The sequence below is a fragment of the Artemia sp. Qi Xiang Cuo genome, chromosome 21, assembly GCF_049724085.1.
Source record: "Artemia sp. Qi Xiang Cuo chromosome 21, ASM4972408v1, whole genome shotgun sequence".
In the NCBI taxonomy this organism is placed as follows: domain Eukaryota; kingdom Metazoa; phylum Arthropoda; class Branchiopoda; order Anostraca; family Artemiidae; genus Artemia; species Artemia sp. Qi Xiang Cuo.
Window position 1 is genome coordinate 30,501,479 of NC_142814.1, and position 22,149 is coordinate 30,523,627.

General features: G+C 37.2%; 2 protein-coding genes across 2 annotated transcripts in view; one reads left to right on the forward strand and one right to left on the reverse strand.

The window, feature by feature from the left end:
* The first annotated feature begins 459 nt into the window (after positions 1 to 459).
* The window catches only part of LOC148939440 (urocanate hydratase-like), a 136,594-nt gene continuing 114,904 nt past the window's right edge, over positions 460 to 22,149 (forward strand). Inside the window, exons 1-5 of the mRNA XM_089107248.1 lie at positions 460 to 591; positions 13,906 to 14,038; positions 15,902 to 16,032; positions 18,052 to 18,205; positions 21,355 to 21,545. Of these exons, the coding sequence (XP_088963374.1) occupies positions 13,916 to 14,038; positions 15,902 to 16,032; positions 18,052 to 18,205; positions 21,355 to 21,545 (599 nt within the window). The 5' untranslated portion in view covers positions 460 to 591; positions 13,906 to 13,915. The remainder of the gene's footprint in view (positions 592 to 13,905; positions 14,039 to 15,901; positions 16,033 to 18,051; positions 18,206 to 21,354; positions 21,546 to 22,149) is intronic.
* On the reverse strand, positions 6,108 to 6,830 carry LOC148939441 (uncharacterized). The gene has a single exon (XM_089106874.1). The coding sequence runs from the start codon at positions 6,828 to 6,830 to the stop codon at positions 6,108 to 6,110; it is 723 nt and encodes a 240-aa protein (XP_088963000.1).

Below are 22,149 nucleotides of genomic sequence, written 5' to 3' on the forward strand. Positions count from 1 at the left end.
AGAAAACAACAAAATTGTCCCCTTTCCAAATTATGAAAAAATACGGTTTCTATCTTCATTTAAAAGAACTGATTTTTTCACCTCCTCCCCCCCCCATATTTTTGTGAACTAGTGCCCTTGACGCGAAACATCTTTTAAAGTAAGAAGCAGAGGGTAGTTTTGATGTTTTGCCTTATTGTTTTATTACAAAATTAAATACCGAATAATCATCTTACTTAAGTGATTGATTGATTTATGTTAAAATTGTACTCATCACAAAAAAAATAGGATTTTGGAAATTCAAGGCCGAAGGAGAAGGACATTCAAGTATTCAGGGACCACGGGGTCCAATGGTGCTGCTTCATTGTCCCCAGTCTAATGCTTGCACTGTTCTCCGGAAACTAGTTAAGCCAAAAGCACATAACTTATGTAACTACGTATGATAGATGTTACTAACCTAAGCGCCATCGAGAATCCATGCTGAGACCCAATATGCTTATTTATGAAGCAAATAAATGCGCATATTCAGTAGATGTCTACTTATTCAGCTAGTCCTGTGACAAAACTCGTAGCATAAACAGCGTTAAATATTCGCTGGTTTTATAATTTTAGGTAAGTTTTGATAATATGTAATAAGTACTTGAGTGGTCAGGCAAGGGTGCAAATGTGACCTCTTTCTTATTAAGCATGCGGGGAGTGTTTCTTTTTTAGTTTGTTGCTTTTGATATGCGTTATTTTGTGTACTTATTTCTCATCAACAGTTGGTTCATGTTGCTAAATAATGTGAATTTGGAAAACAAAATAAGCGGAGAGGTTTAATCTTTCAATATTGTTTAAAACAAACGGTAATTGTTAAGAATCCGGTAAACACGCGAGAAATACTGCAGCGAAATCTCAAAGATGCTTTATGAAAAACAGGTTTTCGCTGCGTTGTGAGGTATTGCTCACTCCGTGACGAAGATTTAAACTTTAATTTTTTGGGCTTGAAGGGTCAAAAAAAGATACCTAGGGTAGGTTAGGTTACGTATTTAGTACTTGTGCATTAAATGGTACACACGTAAGAAGTAAAATTTGGCTAATGCTGATTAAAAAAATAAAATGGATGAATATATAATAGTTTAGAAACAAATTTGGGCTATATATTTGCACATTAGGGGGGTGGGGGTAAAGCATCCAATATATTAAATACGTAACCTAACCTAGGTACCTCCCCCCCCTAAACCCCCAAAAAACAACAGTTTAAATATTTTAGATTCAATGAGAAACCACGCTCTTCGATCAATTTAAATAGCAATTACCCGCTTTACGGGTCTCCATCACTGCATTTCTTCGACAGTCTATAGCACTGTGTACCAACTAGTGCACAAGTACCCATGTTTAATATATGCTATGCTTTACCCTTTCCCCCTCCCCCATTATTGTACAAATATATAACCCAAATTTGTTCATAAGCTATTATATTTTCATCCTATTTTGTTTTATTTTATTAGCATTAATAAAACTTCACTTTTCGCGTGTATACCGGATTCTTGACAAGTATCAAATAAGCATACTTTCTTATAGTCGTATAGCCTAGGAGTACATGTAAAAATTAGGCAGGGTGGGGTGCAGTTAAACTGGGAGTGACTACACGAGATTTCCCTACACGTCAGTTCACGAGAATTCAGTGGGGTGGGGGGAGGACAAAATGTTTTTTTCAAAGTCTATGTGGGGCAAACTTGTCATTTTTTCAATGAAAATATAAAGAAGACGTCTGGCACAGAAAATAACACCCAAAAACGTCTTTTTTCTCAAAATCTAGAGGAGCAATTAACATATATTCGGATAATTAATGGGTGGTATGACCCTCAAACCAATGTGTCCCTAATTTGCTGATAGAGAATCAACAAAACGACTCAAAAATTTTGAGGCTTCTAATTATACAAGCTTAAAAATTCCTGCATGATTCTGGTTTCTATAAAGGGTTTCAAGAGCATCTTTCTCCTAAAACATATCTATAAAAACTTTAAAATGGGACATTCCTGGTAATCTGGCACGCTTATCTCCAGTGTTGCACACATCCTGTTGCATTTACCCACCAAGATACGTAAGATTGCTAAGGCTATTTTAAAATTTATTTATATGTAATGCCATGGAGTGCGACCAGGGCTTAAAGGATGGTTTGTGGCCCTATAGGATCTGTTTCATCATTTAAATAGGGGGCTATATTTTAAAATTAGTGATCGAATGATCCCAATAGGCACGTAAAGAGGGATATTGTCGAGGAGGAGGCAATAATAATAAAAAAAAATTATAATCGGTGTGAAAAGCGCCCAGAAATTCAAGAAAAATTGGGTTTTTCTTTGGGAAGGACCTAAGGGTTCCCCTGCTTGTGACACTAACCCCCCCCCCCCAGCCACTAAGATCACCTCTTCGTAAGGGATATTGATCTTAACTAAATAGTCTCTATCGCGTTGTATGTTTCGCTCGATGTATGAGAATTGGTATGTCTGCTGTTGATATTGCGAACATTTATTATCGCGGATGATATTATTCAACACAACAGCTTTTCTATGATTATTTCGTGAGAGAAATAGTTCCGGTTAGCCACATGGCGAGATTTATTTGATCTGTGGCGGTTCTAGCCTCTCTTGCGGCCGGAGAAAAATGTTAATTAGCGCCACCCCCATTATCTTGCATAAGATTTCCAGGTGGAATTATAACACAATCTTCATTTATTGACCAAATTGATATGCATTCATTAATCAATAATGTATTATTTAAAGCATTGGTACTTTTGTCTTATAGCCACCCCACTCAAGATCTTGCATCGCGAACATGAGACAATAACGGGTTTTCGTGGTCTTTATACCAGACAATATTAGCTTCAGCTCATTAGGCAACTACATTGTTGCTATATTTTAATTAAATATTTAGTTGGTATTTTGGTTAGGTTAGATTAGTTTAGGTTACGTATTTAATATAATGCGGCCTGGGCAGCCCCCTTCCATAATTCTTTGCTGTAGTTTGATACTTTTGTTTATAAAGTATTATATTTTCATCATATTTTATTTTATTTCATTAGCATTAACCAAACTTCATGTCTCGACAGAACTTGAGTGTGATGGCTATAAGACACAAGTACCAAATAATTTAATTATTATTATTTATTTTAATTTAATTAGTTTATTAATCTTTTAATTATTTCCATTTTGTAATTCCTTTGTATGTTATTAATTAATTAATTATTTATTAATTATTTTCATCTTTCAACTTCTCCCTCTATTTTATTGAAAATAAAATTTCTAAAATTGTAGAATGGTTATAACCGTTCGATTATTTATTTCAAATTTTGCACCTCTGAAATTTCTGCGCTCGGGGCAAGTACCCTCTCTGCCCGTCTCCTAAAACCGCCACTAAGTATGCAGTGAAATTATTGAAGGAAACTATTGTACGTAATTACCATTTTACGCGTAATATTATAAGTTTTATTTTCGTTTTAAAAAGTTTAATTAAATATATTGAAATACGTCTTGCTTCAATCCAGCTTATGTCATTTCGCAGTTAAATTGAAGGAACTACGTTCATTATTTTAATTTTTTTTTTCCTCATTGGATGTTACTTGGACTTTTAAGAAAGTATAAATTTAGCTCACCAGCAAAATTGAGCCAGGTTTAGCTCACCTGGTGAGCTAAATTAGCTCACGGAAAAACTTTTAAAAACCCATCAAATTTTTTTTTATATGCATTTTTGTTACGTTTTTACGAGTGGAAAAAATTATAGCAAGGGAGGGGGGTTCAAACCCCCTAAAACTTCACACCCCCCTAGGTACGGCCTTACTTGAAAGCGTTATTATTTTTTTCCGTCGTAAGATTCACGAAATGTTCACTCGGGTGCGATCTTTATTGAAGCAATAGAATATGCATATCATAAGTGTTAAATTTGTTTTAAACATATGTTTTATAATATAATGGATTGAAAAACATTAACTAAGTAATAATGATAGTATATTAAGGTTTATACGAATTTCATCTTAAAAGACAATGTTTAAAACTTGATTTTAACTTGAAATTTATTTTTACGTTTAGCGCTTATGAACATCCTATCAACTTATGGATAAACATGTCCATCAATGAAACGTTAAAAACAACTTCTGAATAGCTGCAGAGACTTGACAGAAGGTCAGGGTTGCCACCGCTGGTGATTTATCACCAGATATGGTTATTTTTCATCCTGGTGATTTTCTTGAATCTGGTGATTTCTGTTTTTTTTTTAATCTGGTGATTTTCATTTAGTTTGGTGATTTTCTACAAAATTGGTTGACATTCCATGCATGATTGGTTTCACTGTCTTACTAAAGTGAAATAAACAGTGACTTTCATATTTTATGTCTTGTTTTTATTCGTTATTTCTAAAGAGCGGCGTTATTTTGGGCTTCTGTGTATCCTTTTAGCATGGCAGTCGGCTTCCCCATAGTTGCAAATTTTAATTTTTAAATACATATATGTGTACCTGACTGACTTAAGTACCGTCCGGCCTTTGTGGCTGTGTTGGGACTTCTTCTCATCTGAGCAAATGATCAAAGTGGCGATGGTAGTTTGATCTGTCTGCCGCTAGACTAAGTAGCTGGGGGAGGCGATGGGCCGGGAAATTGTCGGTCCATCTCTTACGAGATTGGCCTCTGGGGCACGTGCCGTGAACCCGTCCTTCGAATGGGATTTTTGAAAGCTGGTTGACCGACATTCGCTGGAAATGGCCAAACCAGCGGAGTTGTTGGCGTCCGACCCGGTCCATGATGGTACGGGGACAACGGAGTAGTTTTCGGAGGTCTTCATTTGAGACTCGGTCAATATAGGTAATCCCCGCAATGCGTCTAAGGCATTTAGTTTCAAAAGCAGAGATTCTTCGCTCTTCATCAGCCTTTATTGACCAAGTTTCACTTGAGTATAAAGCTATTGGGATTATGAGAGAGTTGAACAGTCGCGCTTTCAGAGAAGTTGACAGAGTCTTGTTTTTCCAGATTGGCAAGAGATTCTTGAAGCTGGCGCATGCCAGGCCGAGTCTTCGTTTGATCGATTTCGAGCAGTCGTTATCAGAAGTTAGGAGGCTCCCTAGGTAGACGAAGGAGTCAACATTTTCTACTGGCTCTCCTTTTATTGTTAGCTACACGTTTCTTGAAGCAGGGTCTCCAAATTCCCGCATAACCTTGGTTTCGGCTGTATTAACGACCATCCCAAAGGCCTCGGTTGCTGACACTAGTTTGTCAGTGTCAGCTTGGAGTAGATGCTCTTGACTATTGAGTTTCTCGATGTCATCTGTGTATGCCAGTTTATCGATAAGTTTCCCTCCAATCTCTGCACCGTCAACAGTTTCAGCAAATGATAGCCTCTGCGTTGAGGAATAGGTTAAAGAGGTGGGGTGACAAGAGGTAGCCTTGAAGAACGCCCGCTGATGTCAGAAACTCCTCTTTCAATCCCTCTGGCGTCTGGACTTGGCTGACGAAATGTGAACACATGTCTCTTATCAGGATTACTATGTTTTCAGGGGCTCCATAGTGTAGTAGGACATGCCATAATCCATTTTGCCATATCAAGTCAAAAGCCTGCTTGAAATCGATGAAGAGTAGTAGCAGCTCTTTGGCAAACTCGATATACTTCTCCATCATTTGCTGAGTGGAGAAACTGTGGTCTATGGTAGAGTGGTATTTTCAAAAGCCTGCTTGGTATTCCTGAGATATGGTTTGTCAGAGTCTTCAGATGGTCAAGGAATATTTTTTTAAGAATCTTCACCCGTTGGCTCGTTAAACTTGCTGGTCTGTAGCTGTTATTGTCACCCTTTTCCCCCTTTTTAAAAAGGAGGACGATGGTGGCTTTCGCCCAAGATCTGGGGAAGTGGACCGTTTCCCAGACACTTGTTATGACTTTGTGATAGATATCGACCAGTTCTTCTGGGCCTGCTTTTAATACTTTTGACTGAATACCATCCGGACCTGGGGCTTTATTAATTTTTAGAGATTTTATTGCTGAGAGTACTTCATCTCTTAGTGGAGGAGGGCTTGGGTCTACTGGGTACTGCGGTAGTGGGAAAGATAATAAGATGTTCGGGTCGGGCGTTATTGTGGGGTTCAGTTTTTCGCTGAAGTGATCCTTCTATCGTTCTCGTCTTCCCTGGGAGTACGTGATTGGGAGCCCGTACATGTCTAACAGTTTAGGAGCGGCCGCGGACTTCTTTTTTGACAGTTCACGGACTTTGTTGTACATGAAGTGCCTATTACCTTTTTGAAAGGCTTCTTTACACTCACAACATTTGTCATTGACGTAGTGTCGTAGAGCTTGCCGGATTTTCTTTTCTACTAGGCAATTCAGCCTCTTGTACTCGGCCTTGCTTTGTTGATCTACCTTGTTAGCATGAGCGCGCTTCTGCACACATAGATCAATAATTTCGGGGGTGATCCACGGTTTATCCGAATGGGTCTGAATTCCCAGGATTTCACTAGCAGTTTCTCTGATGATGGATGCGCTTTCGTCGACCAATCGGTCAGTTTCTTCTGCTGTTGGAGCTTCCATGGGTTGTATTCTTGACAACTTGTTTGAGAGTGCCGTTCTATTCCTGTTCCTTGTTTCTGTGTTTTTCCGCAGGTCGACACGATATCTTAGTAAGTTTTTCTTAGGCTGTTTGGGCTTGCGAATGTGCAAACGGAGCTCAGACATGACTAAAGCGTGTTCCGAGTCGATGTTGCCACCGGCTATAGAGACTGTTTTCAGTACTGATGACTTCCATTGCTTGCAGACAAATATGTAATCAATCATGTTTGCAGTGTGGCCGTCAGGGGATCTCCAAGTAATTTTCCTTCGTTCTCTATGACGGAACATGGCGTTCGTTATGAAAAGTTCGTTATCCCGACAAAAGTCGATGAGCATTTCACCCCTGTGGTTCTGCCGCCCATGCCCAAACTTGCCCATGACGTCTTCAAGTCCATCACTGGAGTGTCCAACAATGGTGTTGAAGTCCCCAATGACGAACGGAACATCTTTCTTGGGAGCAGTGTCAACGGTGTTTGTTGGAGTTGGCTGTAGAATTCTTCGGCTTCTTGGTCACTCCAGGACGAGTCTGGGGCGTAAATTTGGATTATGGTCATGTTGCCAATGAATCCTTTCAGACGAATGGTTATAATACGTTCAGAGACAGGATGGACGGCAAGAAGAGACTGTTTGGCTCGCTTGGATGGTAGGAAACCGACACTTCGGCGGTGAACTCCATCACTTCTTCCAGACGTGATGAGCGTGATGTTGTTTGTTCTTTCTATTCCTGTGGAGGGAAGCTGAGTCTTAGATAGTACAACGATGTCCCAGCGGTAACGGTTCATCTCGTTTAGGACTAGTTCTCTTTCTCCTGGTTTGGCTAATGTGTGTACGTTTAGCGTTCCTAGTGAGAGATATGTTTTTGGGGTTAGGATAAACGAAGTCTTCTCCGACTGGAGAGTCGTCAAATCGGATAAATGATCGTCGGCTGCCCCGGAAGCGGTAACAAAATCATTTTCATCATCATCATTATCAACAATATCATTCTCGCAATTTGTAATTCTTGGTCTCATACCGTCGGTTACCCCGGACGTGGTAGCACGAGTTCTTACTTTCTTATTCGCCATTTTCATCATCTATACTTAAGAGAAGGAGTTTCATGGCTAATTTGTCAGGGTAGTGGTAAGCCACTCCTCTTTATTCTTAGCAGAGGCCATTGTCTATGAAGCCGGGTCGTCTGCCCTTCACAGTTGTCCCTCTAGGAAGGGATCCTCCCGTTCAGTGGTCTGCGACGCTGAGCAATTTTTCCCATTGCTGGGGGAAGGTCTGTAACCACTGGGACATGTCCACACGCCGGTTGGCCCTGTATGGTGTACATCAGAAGGGCCTTCCTCCTTCTACGCCTGTATTTCAGACCCCCGGGCGAGGGTGTCCCAGTTTCAATTATGGACCCCCAGGAACTGGGTCCCCCCTAGGTCCGCGCCTTCTATGAAGGTATCCTACATATCTGTAGGACGTTCCCCTATCGACCACCTGGGGACATGCTGAGTGGCCTGGGGGAGGCCCAGGACTCATGTGTACCCCATGTGTGATAAAAACGGATTAAGGCTCAGAAACAAAAAACGAAAATTCTCAGGTAAAGAAAGCGTAGTCCACATGAACATAGATTCAGCAGCTAAGGCTAGGTCTTTTTCAAGGGACTTAACAGTCTGAAGAAAGCAGGGGCTCAGTCTCAAGGGGCTCTCGTCTAAGGAACCAGGGAAATAACCGTTTGTCTGATATTTCAGCTTAGACTTCACCCACGACAATTTTCCGGAAGTAAAATAAATATACAAGAAATTGACACCATTTGAGTCGTCTTTTTCAGAGCTAAAGTTTACCACTAAGAAAACCAACTATGGGAGGGGGATTAAAAACGTTCATAAGCAAATGAAATTCGATTTGAGGACAAAAGAGGATTATTGGGGTTATTCTTTTCAGTGGAAACCTAGAAAAAAGAAAAAGAAAAGATTTTGCAAAGTAAAGACAAAGAAAAGTGCAATATTAATTAAATGAATAAAAAGTCTCTTCATGTCTAGTAACAGGATTTTAGGTAAAAATTTCAGTCTTTGCCTGGAATTCCGGTTTTAGATATAAATTCTCTTCCTTCTTGAGCAGTTGACGGCCTTTGAAAAACATGATGTCGTAGCTCAGGGTGCACAACGCGTCTTTTTGGTGTAAAGCTTATCATTATTGACCATTGATTTCTGGTGATTTTTGTGAAATACTGGTGATTTCTGGTGGTTTTCTTGGTGAAAACCCAATGATTTCTGGTGATTTTCTTGATGAAAAAGTGGTGATTTTTATTTGGTTGTGGTGCCAACCCTGCAGAAGGTAATTCTGAAGTCAGGTCGTAGCTAATAGCTTTGGGAAAAGGCAAAAGCTCTCTACTTATAGCTATCGCTTCTTTGCTTTACTTATAGTCTCCCTTTATATTCTTATTTAACAATTAAAGCTGTAATAATTATTTCATTTACTAACTGCGCCCTCTACTTTCTTTTATTACAACTACGAAACAATTATAACGGTTAGATTATTTAATTCGAATTTTGCACACGGAGCAAGTCCTCTTCTGTCCCTTCCTTAAAATCGCCGCTGAATTTGATCAGTCGTAATAAATTCAAAGCCGTCAAGTTGCATGAACTAGGTGACTGAAGCACCTAGTAGAAAATAAAATCCGGCAAGCTCTACGACACTATGTCAATGACAAATGTCGTGAGTGTTAAGAACCCTTTCAAAAAGGTAATATTCACTTCATGTACAAGAAAGTCCGTGAACATTCAAAAAGAAGTCCTCGGCCGCTCCTACACTGTTAGATAAACACGGGCTCCCAATCACGGACTCCGAGGGAAGACGAGAACGGTGGAAGGATCACTTCAGCGAAAACTGAGCCCCAAAATAACACCCGACCCGAAAATCTTACTATCTTTCCCACTACCGCAGTACCCAGTAGACCCAAGCCCTCCTCCACTAAGAGATGAAGTACTCTCAGCAATAAAATCTCGAAAAATTAATAAAGCCCCAGGCCCGGATGATATTTAGTTAGAACTATTAAAAACAACTCCAGAAGAACTGGTCGATATCTATCACAAAGTCATAACAAGTGTCTGGGAAATGGGGCACTTCCCCAGATCTTGGGCGAAATCCACCGTCGTCCCCCTTTTTAAAAAGGGGGAAAAGGGCGACTGTAACAACTACAGACCAATAAGTTTAACTAGCCAACCGGCGAAGATTCTTAAAAAAAATACTCCTTGACCGTCTGAAATCTCTGACAAACCATATCTTAAAGGAATACCAAGCAGGCTTTCGAAAAGACCGCTCTACCATAGACCAGATTTTCTCCACTTGGCAAATGATGGAGAAGTATGTCGAGTTTGCGAGGGAGCTGCTACTACTCTTCATCGATTTTAAGCAGGCTTTTGACTTGATATGGCGAGATGGATTATGGCACATCCTGTTACACCATGGAGCCCCTGAAAACATAGTAATCCTGATAAGAGACATATATTCACATTTCGTCAGCCAAGTCCAGACGGTCAAGGGATTGACGGAGGAGTTTCTTACATCAGCAGGCGTTCTTCAAGGTTGCCTCTTGTCACCCCACCTCTTTAACCTATCCCTCAACACAGCGCTATCATTTGCAGAAACTGTTGACGGTGCAGAGATTGGAGGGAAACTTATCGATATACTGGCATGCACAGATGACATCGAGAAACTCAATAGTTAAGAGCATCTACTCCAAGCTGACACTGACAAACTAGTGTCAGCAACCGTGGCCTTTGGGATGGTCGTTAATATAGCCAAAACCAAGGTTATGCGGGTTTCTGGAGACCCTGCTTCACGAAACGTGCAGCTAACAATAAAAGGAAAGCCAGTAGAAAATGGTGATTCCTTCGTCTACCTAGTGAGCCTCCTAACTTATGATAACGACTGCTCGAAATCGATCAAACGAAGACTCGGCCTGGCAAGCGCCAGCTTCAAGAACCTCTTACCAATCTGGAGAAGTAAGACTCTGTCAACTTCTCTGAAGGAGCGACTCTTCAACTCTCTCATAATCCCAGTAGCTTTATGGTCAAGCGAAACTTGGTCAATAGAGGCTGATGATGAGCGAAGAATCCCCGCTTTTGAAACTAAATGCCTTAGACGCATTGCGGGGATTACCTACATTGACTGAGTCTCAAATGAAGACCTCTTAAAACTACTCCGTTGCCCCTGCACCATCATGGACCGGGTGAGAAGCCAACAACTCCACTGGTTTGGCCATTTCCAGCGAATCTCGGCCAACCAGCTTCCAAAAATCACATTCGAAGGACGGGTTCACGGCACGCGCCCTAGAGGCCGACCTCGTAAGAGACGGATCGATAATTTCCCGGCTCATAACCTCCCCCAGCTACTTCTTCTTGCGCCAGACAGATCGAACTACCGTCACCAAATTCATCACTTGCTCCTAAGAGAAGACGCCCCAACACAGCCACAAAGGCCGGACGGGACTTAAGTCATGTCAAAAGTCAAGTCAAGCTTCATTTGATTTAGTTAGGGACAGTGGGGTCAATTTAGTGTAAGGAGAAGGGGAGATGTATTTTTCAAACTTAGGGAGGGGGCAATTTTCACTGAAATAGGATGTTCCAATGAAAAACACCTCCCCGACAAAGCTAAGATTCGAAATCAATGGAGGGGAATCTATGGCAGCATAGTCTGCTGAGCTTGAATTGGCTAGATTATGTGAAAAGAAAGAAATAAAGGACATTCACATTATTTCAGGAACGACCTAAGATTCAAAATTCTGCAAAATATATCAAACAATTCGTGGTAACGAACTGTAAGTAAGGAGCGACACGGCTTAATAGTAACCGAAAATATAAACAAAGGCATTTTGGTATGGATAGATATATCAAAATAATCGGCTTGTTATGCTGATTCAAAATATATAAATTTCATTAAGGTTAGTGTTACCTATCAAAAGCTACGCACCTGTGAAAATTTGTCTGATTTTCAAAAAAGGGGGGAAGCATCTTCTGAAAATCAAGGGATTGTAATAAAAACCACATCATTAGATTCCACGTATCCGAGAACCCTACCGTAGAAGTTTCAAGCTTCCATCTGCAAAAATGTGGAATTTTGTAATTTTTTTTTGCCAGAAGAAAGATGTGTGTTTATTTATTTTTTGTTTGTTTGTTTGTTTTTTTTCCCTAGGTGTGATCGCATCGAACCAACAGTCCCTGCAATATCGAGAAAGGGTTCATTCGAACGAAAATTAAAAGTTCTCGTGCCCTTTCAAGTGACAAAAAAAATTAGAGGGCAACTACACCCTATCCCAATCCCCCTTTTTTCCTCAAAGTCGCCCGATCAAAATGTTGAGATAACTATTTTGTTCAGCATAGACGGAAGGCCCAATAGCTATGCCTTTAGAGACAACATGACCCTCCGCAGCCCCTGGGGAAAAGTCTATAAGTTACAAAATTTGCCCATTGTTTATGTATAGTATTTGTTATTGGGAAGTATGAATACATTTTTGGGTGGGGGGGGGTAATTATTCTCTAGGGGGATTTTCCATAGAGATAATTTTCCGTGGGGAAGGAAGATTTTTGGGGGTAAACATTACAGAGGAAATTTTACACTGAAAGAATTTGCCAGAATTCCTATACGACTTTCTTTTTATTAGTCATGCTTTCTCATTGCCGACTCAATTTTACTTTTGGAGGTGTTAAGGGGAATTGCCTGGGGGAAATTTTTACCGGGTTGGAGTTCTCTAGAGTATCTTTCTGTAGGAGGGGGGATTTTTCACAAGAAAAATTCACCATGGGGGAGTTTCCCAGGGGATAAATTTTCCAGAGGGAATTTTTTGTGGGAGCAACTTTCTAATAGGGGGCGGGGTATTCACGGGAAAAATTTTCCACGGAGTTGGGGATTTCAAGAATGATTTTATAAACAAATTTTTCTAATAAACATCTTTTTAAAATGAAAGTTCGCTAAAAAAAAATCACCTGGAACCGTCCGTAAGAAATTTTGGGGTAGCTAGAATTGAATTATCTGGGACGAATATTCTTGTCGGGGCGTAGTTTTACGTGGGAATAGCTTTCCATGGAGAGATTGTCCATGGTGAGAAAAAATTTTCCATGGAGGGGGAGCCGGATTTCCGGGCATTATTTAAAAACGATCAGAAATTTAAAAAAGAGTTTTTTCAACTGAAAGTAAGGAGCAGCATTGTAACTTAAAACGAACAGAAGTTATTAATTATATGAGGGGGTTGACCCCTTCTGGCTACCTCGCTCTGTACGCTGAAGTTTGACTTTTGGTCCTGATTCTTCAAGAACGACTCCTGAAACACAAGGGTCGTTTAATTAGAATAATAAGCTTTTTTTCAAAAATTCAATAAAAACTTTAGTGCATAAAAGTATGGCATTGAGAAGGGGGCAGCCCCCTCATATAATTAATCATTTCTGTTCATTTAAAGTTTTGATGTTGCTCCTTAATTTCAGTTGAAAAAGGACTTTTCAGTTTCTTTCAGTTGCTTTTTTTTATTTAATACCAAACTGAGTCTGATGCTTTGATGATAAATGAAAATAGGGTGACTCTTCAATTTTAGCCTCCCGCACAGTTTTCAAATCTTGATATACTCATGAAAAAATTTCGTTGGTGTTTCAGATTAATCTGAAAAGAATTCAAGCTCATTCAAATATTATGATGATAACGAAAGGGATACCATTCGGAATAGTAATTTAGGTGTTAGCGCATTGTTTTGCCAGTCACACCAAAGAATGAAAATAGTTGTTATTCTTTTCTAAAGAAAGAATTAGGCCTATTGCATTTTCTACAGATAGTAATTTTAGCCGGTAGTTCAAAGAAGCGTTTTATATTTCAGTGAAACTTTAAAAAAACAAATGTTAAAAATAACCAAAAGCTACCTCTTTTGTGAGAAGAAAGTAGCGTTACGAACGAAATCCAATTTATCGGTGAAACTCAAAATCTAAGCTAAGTCTTTTTTTTCCGTAAGGTGATTTTCTTCGTAAAAGTTAAGTGTAGATAGTATCGGTAGTACAATTATTTATCTTTTTATGTTGAAGTTTAAAATGAGCTTACCAAAATCTTCTTTTCTTTAAGCTAATGATTAACTTAAACATCGCGTTAGAATTGTTTAAAAGTTTTATTCTGTACGTTGATTCTTTGATCTTCTCTAACATTTGGGTAAATAATCTCCCGATTTAAGTGTAAGTATTGATTACAAAGCTGAGGATAGAGAAGCTAAAATAAATATTCATTACATATGCAATGAATTATACAATAAAATGAATATGCAGAATAAAACCTATTTAGCAATAACTTTTATTTATTTAGGCTATCCAAAAAATATATTTGTTTAATGCTTGTTCGGTGTTTTTTTTTGTAGCTTGGCAACAATGTCAACACTTGCAGAGGTAATAACATTTCCTGTAAATCCTCTTCCAACTTTCCGGAAACGAGATGAATCTATGTCACATGCTCCTTTCCGAACCCATGGACTGAGTCAAGAAGAAAAAAAGGTACCATGGATTGATTACTACTTTTTGTCTTAACTTCTAATTCTTTGAATATTCAGTGCAGCAAGGTACCTCTTTCCAGACTTTTAAATCTTATTTCACAAACTATCTTCCATAAATATTCTAGGAAAAAGCTAAGTACACAAGGCAGATATTGCTGTAAGATTTTACCTGTTAGAAGTTAGCTGAACAAGTGTGGTCTGACACCAGATTTGCTTTGATTTCAAGTCTCTATAGATGGGTTAAAGTACCTCTTTTCTTAAATTTTGGTTCCTGAAGTATGTATAATATGTCTTTCAGTGTGAAAATTAAAAATTGGTACAACAAGTCCTAATATACGTCATTATTCAAAGGGAGCCGAGCTATTCCATTCTGAAACCCGGTTCTAAATTGAATTAAGCTTAAAGTCCGTAGTTATGCTAATATTCTGTGATAATACTCATCTTTTTTTTTATTTAGGGACTAAAATTTAAATTATGACAAATTTCTGTAATGCCAGTTAAAAGCATTAATTCTTACAGGTCAGAGAAACGCCTTAAATATTTTCCATGGTAGATATTTTGTATATAGATGGGTAGATTGACAATTCGTGAATTAAGGAATTAAGTATAGCTATATTAACTATAATTGTTACAAAGTTAATTGAGAACTAAAATTTTTTACAGATCAGGGACGCGCTACAAATAGTTCCTAAAATTAAATCTGACTTCTGCACTATTTGATGGGTCAAAGATGATTGCTAATGCCTCATGCGTTATGATCGTTTCTTGAACGTGGGAGCGTTATAAATATCTTGACTAGTCTATCACTTCCAGCGATGCTGTAAAGCACAACACCTGCAAATTTTTCAAAATAATGCTACTTAATCTTTTATTATTTGAAGGTTGTTTAGGTAATAAATCACCCCACTAGGCCTAAATCAACTTATGAAAGGTGACTACATTTAACCACCAAAAACAAAACGAGAAATGACAAAAAAATCAAATAAAAAACTATTCGGAACCTCCCATCATCAATCCATCAAACCAAAAAATCCAACAATTTGATTAATTTAGTAAATAAAAAACCAGAGAACTTATCACCCATCCTTCTCATAAACCCTAACACAATGTTCTGTCAGCAAACTTCGGGACTTACGCGTGTTTGATTCCTGTACAATATTCTGTGGTGAAGTATTCCAGGCACTAGGGCAAACATGACACGCAGAAAACTTTGATCGTGTAGTAACTATTCTAGGATTTCTAAACTGACTTAAACTCCTTGTATTATGCCCGTGAATATTTGAAACAGGTAAAAAAAAACACTGAAGCATTTGGTTGACAAGTTTGGTTAACATTTTAGTACTTGAACATAAATAGAGCATTATAAATTTCGCCCGACCAAAAATGGGTAATATCTTAAGTTCAACATATCTGGACCTCACTAAGAATCTTTATCTACACCCGTCAGCACTCTATCCACTTTATTTTGAAGCACTCTCAATTGATGCAGATGAACAATGAACGTAGAAGACCATACAGTAATACAGTATACTAATTACGACTACTTTATTACAGTATACAGTATACTTATAAAAAAATTAGCGGACAATTTTTTCAGAAATGGCAGCTCCTACAAAATTGTTAGCAAATATTGTTAAAGAATGTACAGCTAGCATGTGTATGCACAGCTAATATCTATTCAGGACTCAAATGCAGAACTAAAGTAAGAGTTTTTGTCATGACGTATAGGAGTCTTATCAATTTTCGTTTGTTGGCGCTAGTTTTTATTTTATTTTTTTGCCGGAAGCAGCAGTATTCAATCTGGTAATATAGCTTTCTATGATTAAACTAATCATTTTATAATGTGTCCTTATTTTTATTTCAGCTTGCTTTAAAAAATGCTCTTCGTTATTTCCCACCAAATGTTCATGAAGAGCTTGCCAAAGAGTTTGCCGAAGAATTGAACCAATATGGTCATATATATATGTATAGATTCATGCCTACTATGGAAATAAGGTAAGTTGAAAATTTTAAATAGCTTCAATAAAGTCAAAAGGTGCTTCAAAACAAAATTGTTAGCTCTCCTGTGACGCCTAATCAATGTGAATATTCACTCTTATCAAGAGCAGTACAAAATGTGGAATTGTATTGTATACTTGAATTGTATTGAATTGTAATTGAATTGTATACCTTACTAAAAACACAAAGTGCTCAGACCAATTTTTAACATCTTGTTTTTCAATGGTAAGTAAAATTTTATGTTTCTTCTTTCAATTTCGTTTTCTAAGTAAGGCTAAATTATAAAGCTACATAATTTTCAATTAAGTCACCTTTGAAACTGCCTTTTTGCTACACTTTAATAGTGACAGTACTAACCTGTCTTGTCTCGCCGCTCTCTTTTCTGAAATCCTGGTGGATATTCTGGCTCTCGTTTTCTGACAAAGCCGAAGTGGATTAAACATATCCAAAGTTTTTTTTATGTTTTTTTTTTTAAATAAAAGTTGAACTAGCACCATGTAAATAAATAAAGACTTTAAACTTCTCTTGGTAGAGAGCACAACATGATATATAGAAGTGTGGATACTTTTGGTATATCAAAATTGTCTGAAACTACCCTTTGCAAGGCATTAAAGGTGGCAGCACTTCAACTTTTGTCGCTTGGCCAATTATTACGAAATAGCCCAAGAGCTGCACTTCAGAAATTGCAAAGCAACTCAGATTTATCCGAGTTACCCAAAACATCTAGGAAACTATGGGAAATACATTGATTATTTAAATGGAGAACGAGGTGACGGGGGGGGGGGGTAGTTGAGGGTTAGACAGCCTTTTTTCATCCACTTCTTACATTCTGAGCTCTTTTGGCGTCATCAATCGCTCCAACAGAATCAACCTACTTTTAATAATGTTACAAATGTTTGTTTTTTTTCAGCTGCATGGAATGTTTTTTTTTTCTTTTTTTAGCATGCTATACCCAAAAATGATTCCAGTTCTGTAAAAGACTGATCCGTTGTAGGGAAGCAGATATTTATTTTATTCCAACCAGTTTGGATTTAGAATTGGTCAATCCACAGAGGATGGTGTTGACTTTCGATATCTTCAAATAACATCTCACCTAGTTGTTTAAATTATAGATGAATAGTTAGATATGTGCCACGGCACATACGGGTGCGAGTGAATTGAGGGTTTCCAGAGTGATTACTGCTAGGTTTAAGTTATTGCCATGAAATATTCTTTTTAAGCTATTGAAAATGATCTGAGGAGGATTGAGCATGACCTTTATTCTAAAGGATTTCGAAAGAAACTTGTTTTAGTACATATTGGTTTTTCATGAAAGGTTAAAGGAATGAAAAGCGAAAGGATTGGGAAATTTAGGGGATAAAGGGTCCGGCAAAGAAAAAGAAAAAAAATTATAGATTGAATACAATACAATCTTTAACTTTTGGGCTTAAGTAATATACTGAAGTAAGTGCATATTATATATTTCAAGATAAAATCTACAGATATTACAGCGTGTTTTTGAACAATCTAGGCTCATTTTTGCGCATGGTACATTCAACTATATCAGTGGTATCATAAAAAGACGTACCGAGCCTTTTTTTCCTGTCATGACTGGTAGCCCTAACGTCCCTTGAATTCTACATACCTCCAAGAATGATGTAAAGCAAAATCGGGGGGGGGGGGAGGAGGCAATGTGGCAATAGCGCAAATAATTCACCAACTCGGCAAATCTGTTTAAAAAAAGAGTGAAAAACAGAAAAACTCGGAATAAGGGCGCCAGAAAAATCTTGGGGGTGTCCCCCAGCCCCCTCCCTCTGAATCTGCAAATTTACACCTCTGCAAGTATGACAGTGACTAGTAGCCAAAGACCCGCTAGATCAAAGTATGAATGCACCTTAAGTAATTGATTTTCCGTAAAAATGTTTGACATGTATTTTTGTTTCGTGCATGACGATATCATCTTTTGGTCGCTTGATGAGCGACTAAGCTAAACACAACAAATAGTAACATGGAATACTGAATCAATTTATCTTCCAGAGCATATCCAATAGATCAATACCCAGCAAAGAGCAAACAAGGGGCAGCAATAATGCTGATGATAATGAACAATTTGGATGGGAAAGTAGCTCAGTTTCCTCAAGAACTGGTGACATATGGAGGGAACGGTCAAGTTTTTTCTAACTGGGCCCAAGTAAGCTATTTTCTTATAAGAATAATCATAATGATAGAAACACCAAGCGATCATGTAAAGCATGCTTTGAATAGAGTGATCTGATAAGGTCATGACTGCGTTTTTAGGTCTGACATTCATAATACTTGAATTTCACAAATGTTTATGCTAAATACGTTCAGAATCAATACAGCAATACCAGCTTAAAGAATAGATCTGGTTCTTATTTGATATATTTAAGAAAATTAATCATGTTAAAAAAACAGATATAAATCATGGTTTAATCGAAGCTACCTCGATAAAAATAATTAAATAAAAGAACTTCGGAAAAGATTATTCTTAATTTTCTTTTGAAAAACACAAAATCAATTTTCGTAGACTTCTTATTGGGCTGATTTAAATTTGCCCAATTTTAGTATTTATATCAGTTATTTTAAATTCCAGAACTGCGCCTACTTCTTTATGTCTACCCGTCCTTGTGCCGCTAGTATAAGTATTTTAATTTTTAAATTCACCTATATTACAGACTGTACTGTTTGTTGCACTAGTAAGTTGTGTTCCTACAAGAGCCATTGATCAAATTCTTCTCAGCTCCCTATTTTCTTTCACTTAAACAATATACAGCAAGTTTATTAAAAACGCCAAATGTGCATTTGATTCGGTATAGATTCGATAGTACAGGTTAATAGCTCTGGGGTACCGAATCACTTTCCAGACATGTCCTCTTTTACTTCTTATTTTTCCAGGTTTATTTTTCAGTGGAAAATGTTTTTTTTTAATGACATATATTAAGTACTATAAAGATCAGTCTCCATTTGGCAGATTCTGCAAATCTGCAGCGCCAATCTGCAAATTTTATTTCAATGGAGACTTCTTTTCCGGCTCCATATTGGCACCTTGCAGATACTGCAACCTTCGACGTTGCTTTTTCTGCAAGATGGCAGATTTGCAGAATCTGCCAAATGGAGACTGGCCTTTACCCTTTAGCTATTGAGTGAAACAATATTTTCGTACCACACCTATTAATGTTTCCAACTAACTGTGGAAACTGCTACTAAAAAGCCCACTGTTGTTCTTAAAAGAAAGCATAAGAAAATCCAAGTCTTCGCAAGAAAAAAAATTATTATACGCAACTTTGAAGATATCCATAAAGCAATACTTTACCCTAACTGTGTGAAAGGCTCAGGCCAGCAATACACAGGCTGGTGATCCTGTCAGTAGAACAAAAGCGTGGTAGGTGCTCTAAGATAATGGTTAAGACCCTTTTGAGAGTCACTGCAACCTGCGTTGCGGATAAACATAAGATTCATTGGAAGTCCCTTGTGTATTGAATCAGTTTTCTCCATAGAATTTGTTATTCTGGTAATCAGCCCAAACAGTTTGATAACTGCTTGGGTTGGTGTTATGCTACCCACGCAAATTTATAGGAGAGAGGGAAAACCCAAAATAATATTTCTGTTTTTTTGGGTCTTTTTGCCGGTATTAAGGGCAATTTATTTTTGAAAAAGAAACGTCTTTGGGAATCCAATTTACGACAAAAAAAAAACTGAATAGCACCTTCATTCAGGTTCTCTATCTGTGAGAAAAGAGCATATAATGAATCTTAAACGGACTATAAGAGTCGGCTGAGTTTGCTCGGTGTAAGGTAGCGTGAAACAGCTCTTATTTTTACAACAAATGTACATAACACCCATTAAATTCCCGCAACTGCGCTGGCAACTATATAATTTGCAAGACTAGTAGCATATTGTTAAGTAATTAATGTCATCACAAATTTTTCAAGAAAAAAAGGACGCACAAAATAACTTATCAAAATTGTATGCATTTAAACATTTATATCAAAATCAAGACATATAGGAAAAGTGTGGGTGAGATATGAGAAGAGCCGTCTCATGAAAAGACAATAGCTTTCTTATAAAGAAAGTGTTAAAACTCACTTAAACTGAAAGTATCTCTCTGATGATACCTGACTGTCATTGTTTCTGTCACTGTCAACGTACAGTCATTGTTTCTTTTTGTCTATTTATTATTTTTTTTTTGCTATGTATTTTATAATGTTTGAAATCAACTTATATTTTTCTCAAATATAATATTGTCTTTTATCGGTGTTGTACAATTCTTTTGAATATTTACAACTATTTCATGCTCTCTGAAAATCTATCAATATTCTATTGCTTTTTGGCTACTTTTCCTTGATACATGGCAATCGCGTGCGCTTACGCTCTAAGTGAATTTAATGATTGTTGTAATATCGGTAAATGAAGCAATTCTCTCCCTTTTCAGATACTTCTTCTACTATTGCAACTATCGAAACCTTTATGCTATTTGTATTTTTCTTAATATGTATTTTTAATTTAAAGAAGAAATGATCAAAAATGGGTTTTTTTTTACAGCCAAGTGAAAATACTGGAAAAACGATGAATAAATAAAACTTCAAATAGGGATCAAATACTTTTAATAGACAGTGATTTTCACAAACAGTGATAAAATTTTACAGAAAATACTAGATATTTCGGTCACATATGCAGTGACCATCATCAGTAGTAATTATCAACTGGAAAAACAAAACGAATATTTAGCCAGGACAAAAATATTTACAGAAAATACCAAGAAGGGGGCAAAGAAAAAACAAAAACAGATGTGGAGAGTCAATGTGAAAAAACAAACCAATAAAAGCCAAAGAAAATCCAAAATTGAAAGATGAAAAAAATTCAATAAAAGCCAAAATTAGAAGAATTAAAACCAAATAACTAATAGCCAAAAGTGAGTCATTCATCAATATCCAACGATTTGCACAAAATCCAAAAACTATTGAACTGCCAAAAGTTTTTATTGGTTTGTTTTTTCACATTGACTCTCTGCATTTGTTTTTGGTTTTTTCTTTGTCTTTTTTTGGCATTTTCCTTTATTGTGTTTTTATTTTGTTTTCTTATATTTTTTTTATTTTTTGCTCGTGCTGAAGAGGAGAGGTGGTTGTTCTTTCAAAATATTCGTTTTGTTTTTTCAATATTTTTGTCTGGCCTTAAAAAACCACATTTTTGATCGTTTCTTCTTTATAATATTGCAGGCCATATGTACTATTTTTCATCATATCTTGATAAACACCTCCTGATACATTATTTCATTTAGCAGCTCCATTGGCGATCATTGTGATACTCTATATCTTATAGTTTCGGCTGACTATGAAATACTTATCAGAATTAGAAGAAGATCAGACACTTGTCATGTACTCTGGTCATCCATGCGGCCTGTTTCCCTCCAGTCCGATAGCACCAAGACTAGTAATTACCAACGGGATGATGATACCGAAGTATTCCACATCTGAAAATTATGATCGACTCTTTGGCCTGGGAGTAACAATGTATGTAGTCTGTTAGAAACTTCGTGTACATTATTAGCCACTAGTCAATAACCATAAGTACCAGAAACGTAAAAAAGTACAATTTACTACCTTTGTTCTTTAAGGTCCATTCACAACGAAATCTTACTAATACTGATGTTTTGCTTGCGGTAGTTTGAACCAATCTAAATTTTTCAATGAATTTTTCAGTTGATTAGAAACCCCTATGAAAAGCCTCATTTGCTCAAATTAGTGCTATCAAAATCTCGTCATTAGTGATTAAAAGTGATTAAACGATTATCTTCAATAGTTGACTGTCGAAGCTATGCGAATTGTGACCAAAGCTATTGAACGTCTTTATGAATCCTTTAAATGAAAATATATACAAATGTACATAGCCTACAAATATATTCGAAATTACACATATTTCGAAAATATTGAAATGACCCAAAGAATGGAGGTATATAATCCATTGATGAGGAAATTAGAATAACGTTGTTTTTAAGATCAGTGAAATCTATAGTAGTTATGTTTTCTGTCTCAGCTAAAATCTGCTAGCAAATAAAGAGAAGTCATTATTTTTATGATTGCTTACCTTTTTAAGCAAATAAAATATATACTATAT

Coding starts and splice junctions, on each gene's coding strand:
- LOC148939441 (XM_089106874.1), bottom strand. CDS start 6,830: ATGTTCCGTCATAGAGAACGAAGGAAAATTACTTGGAGATCCCCTGAC.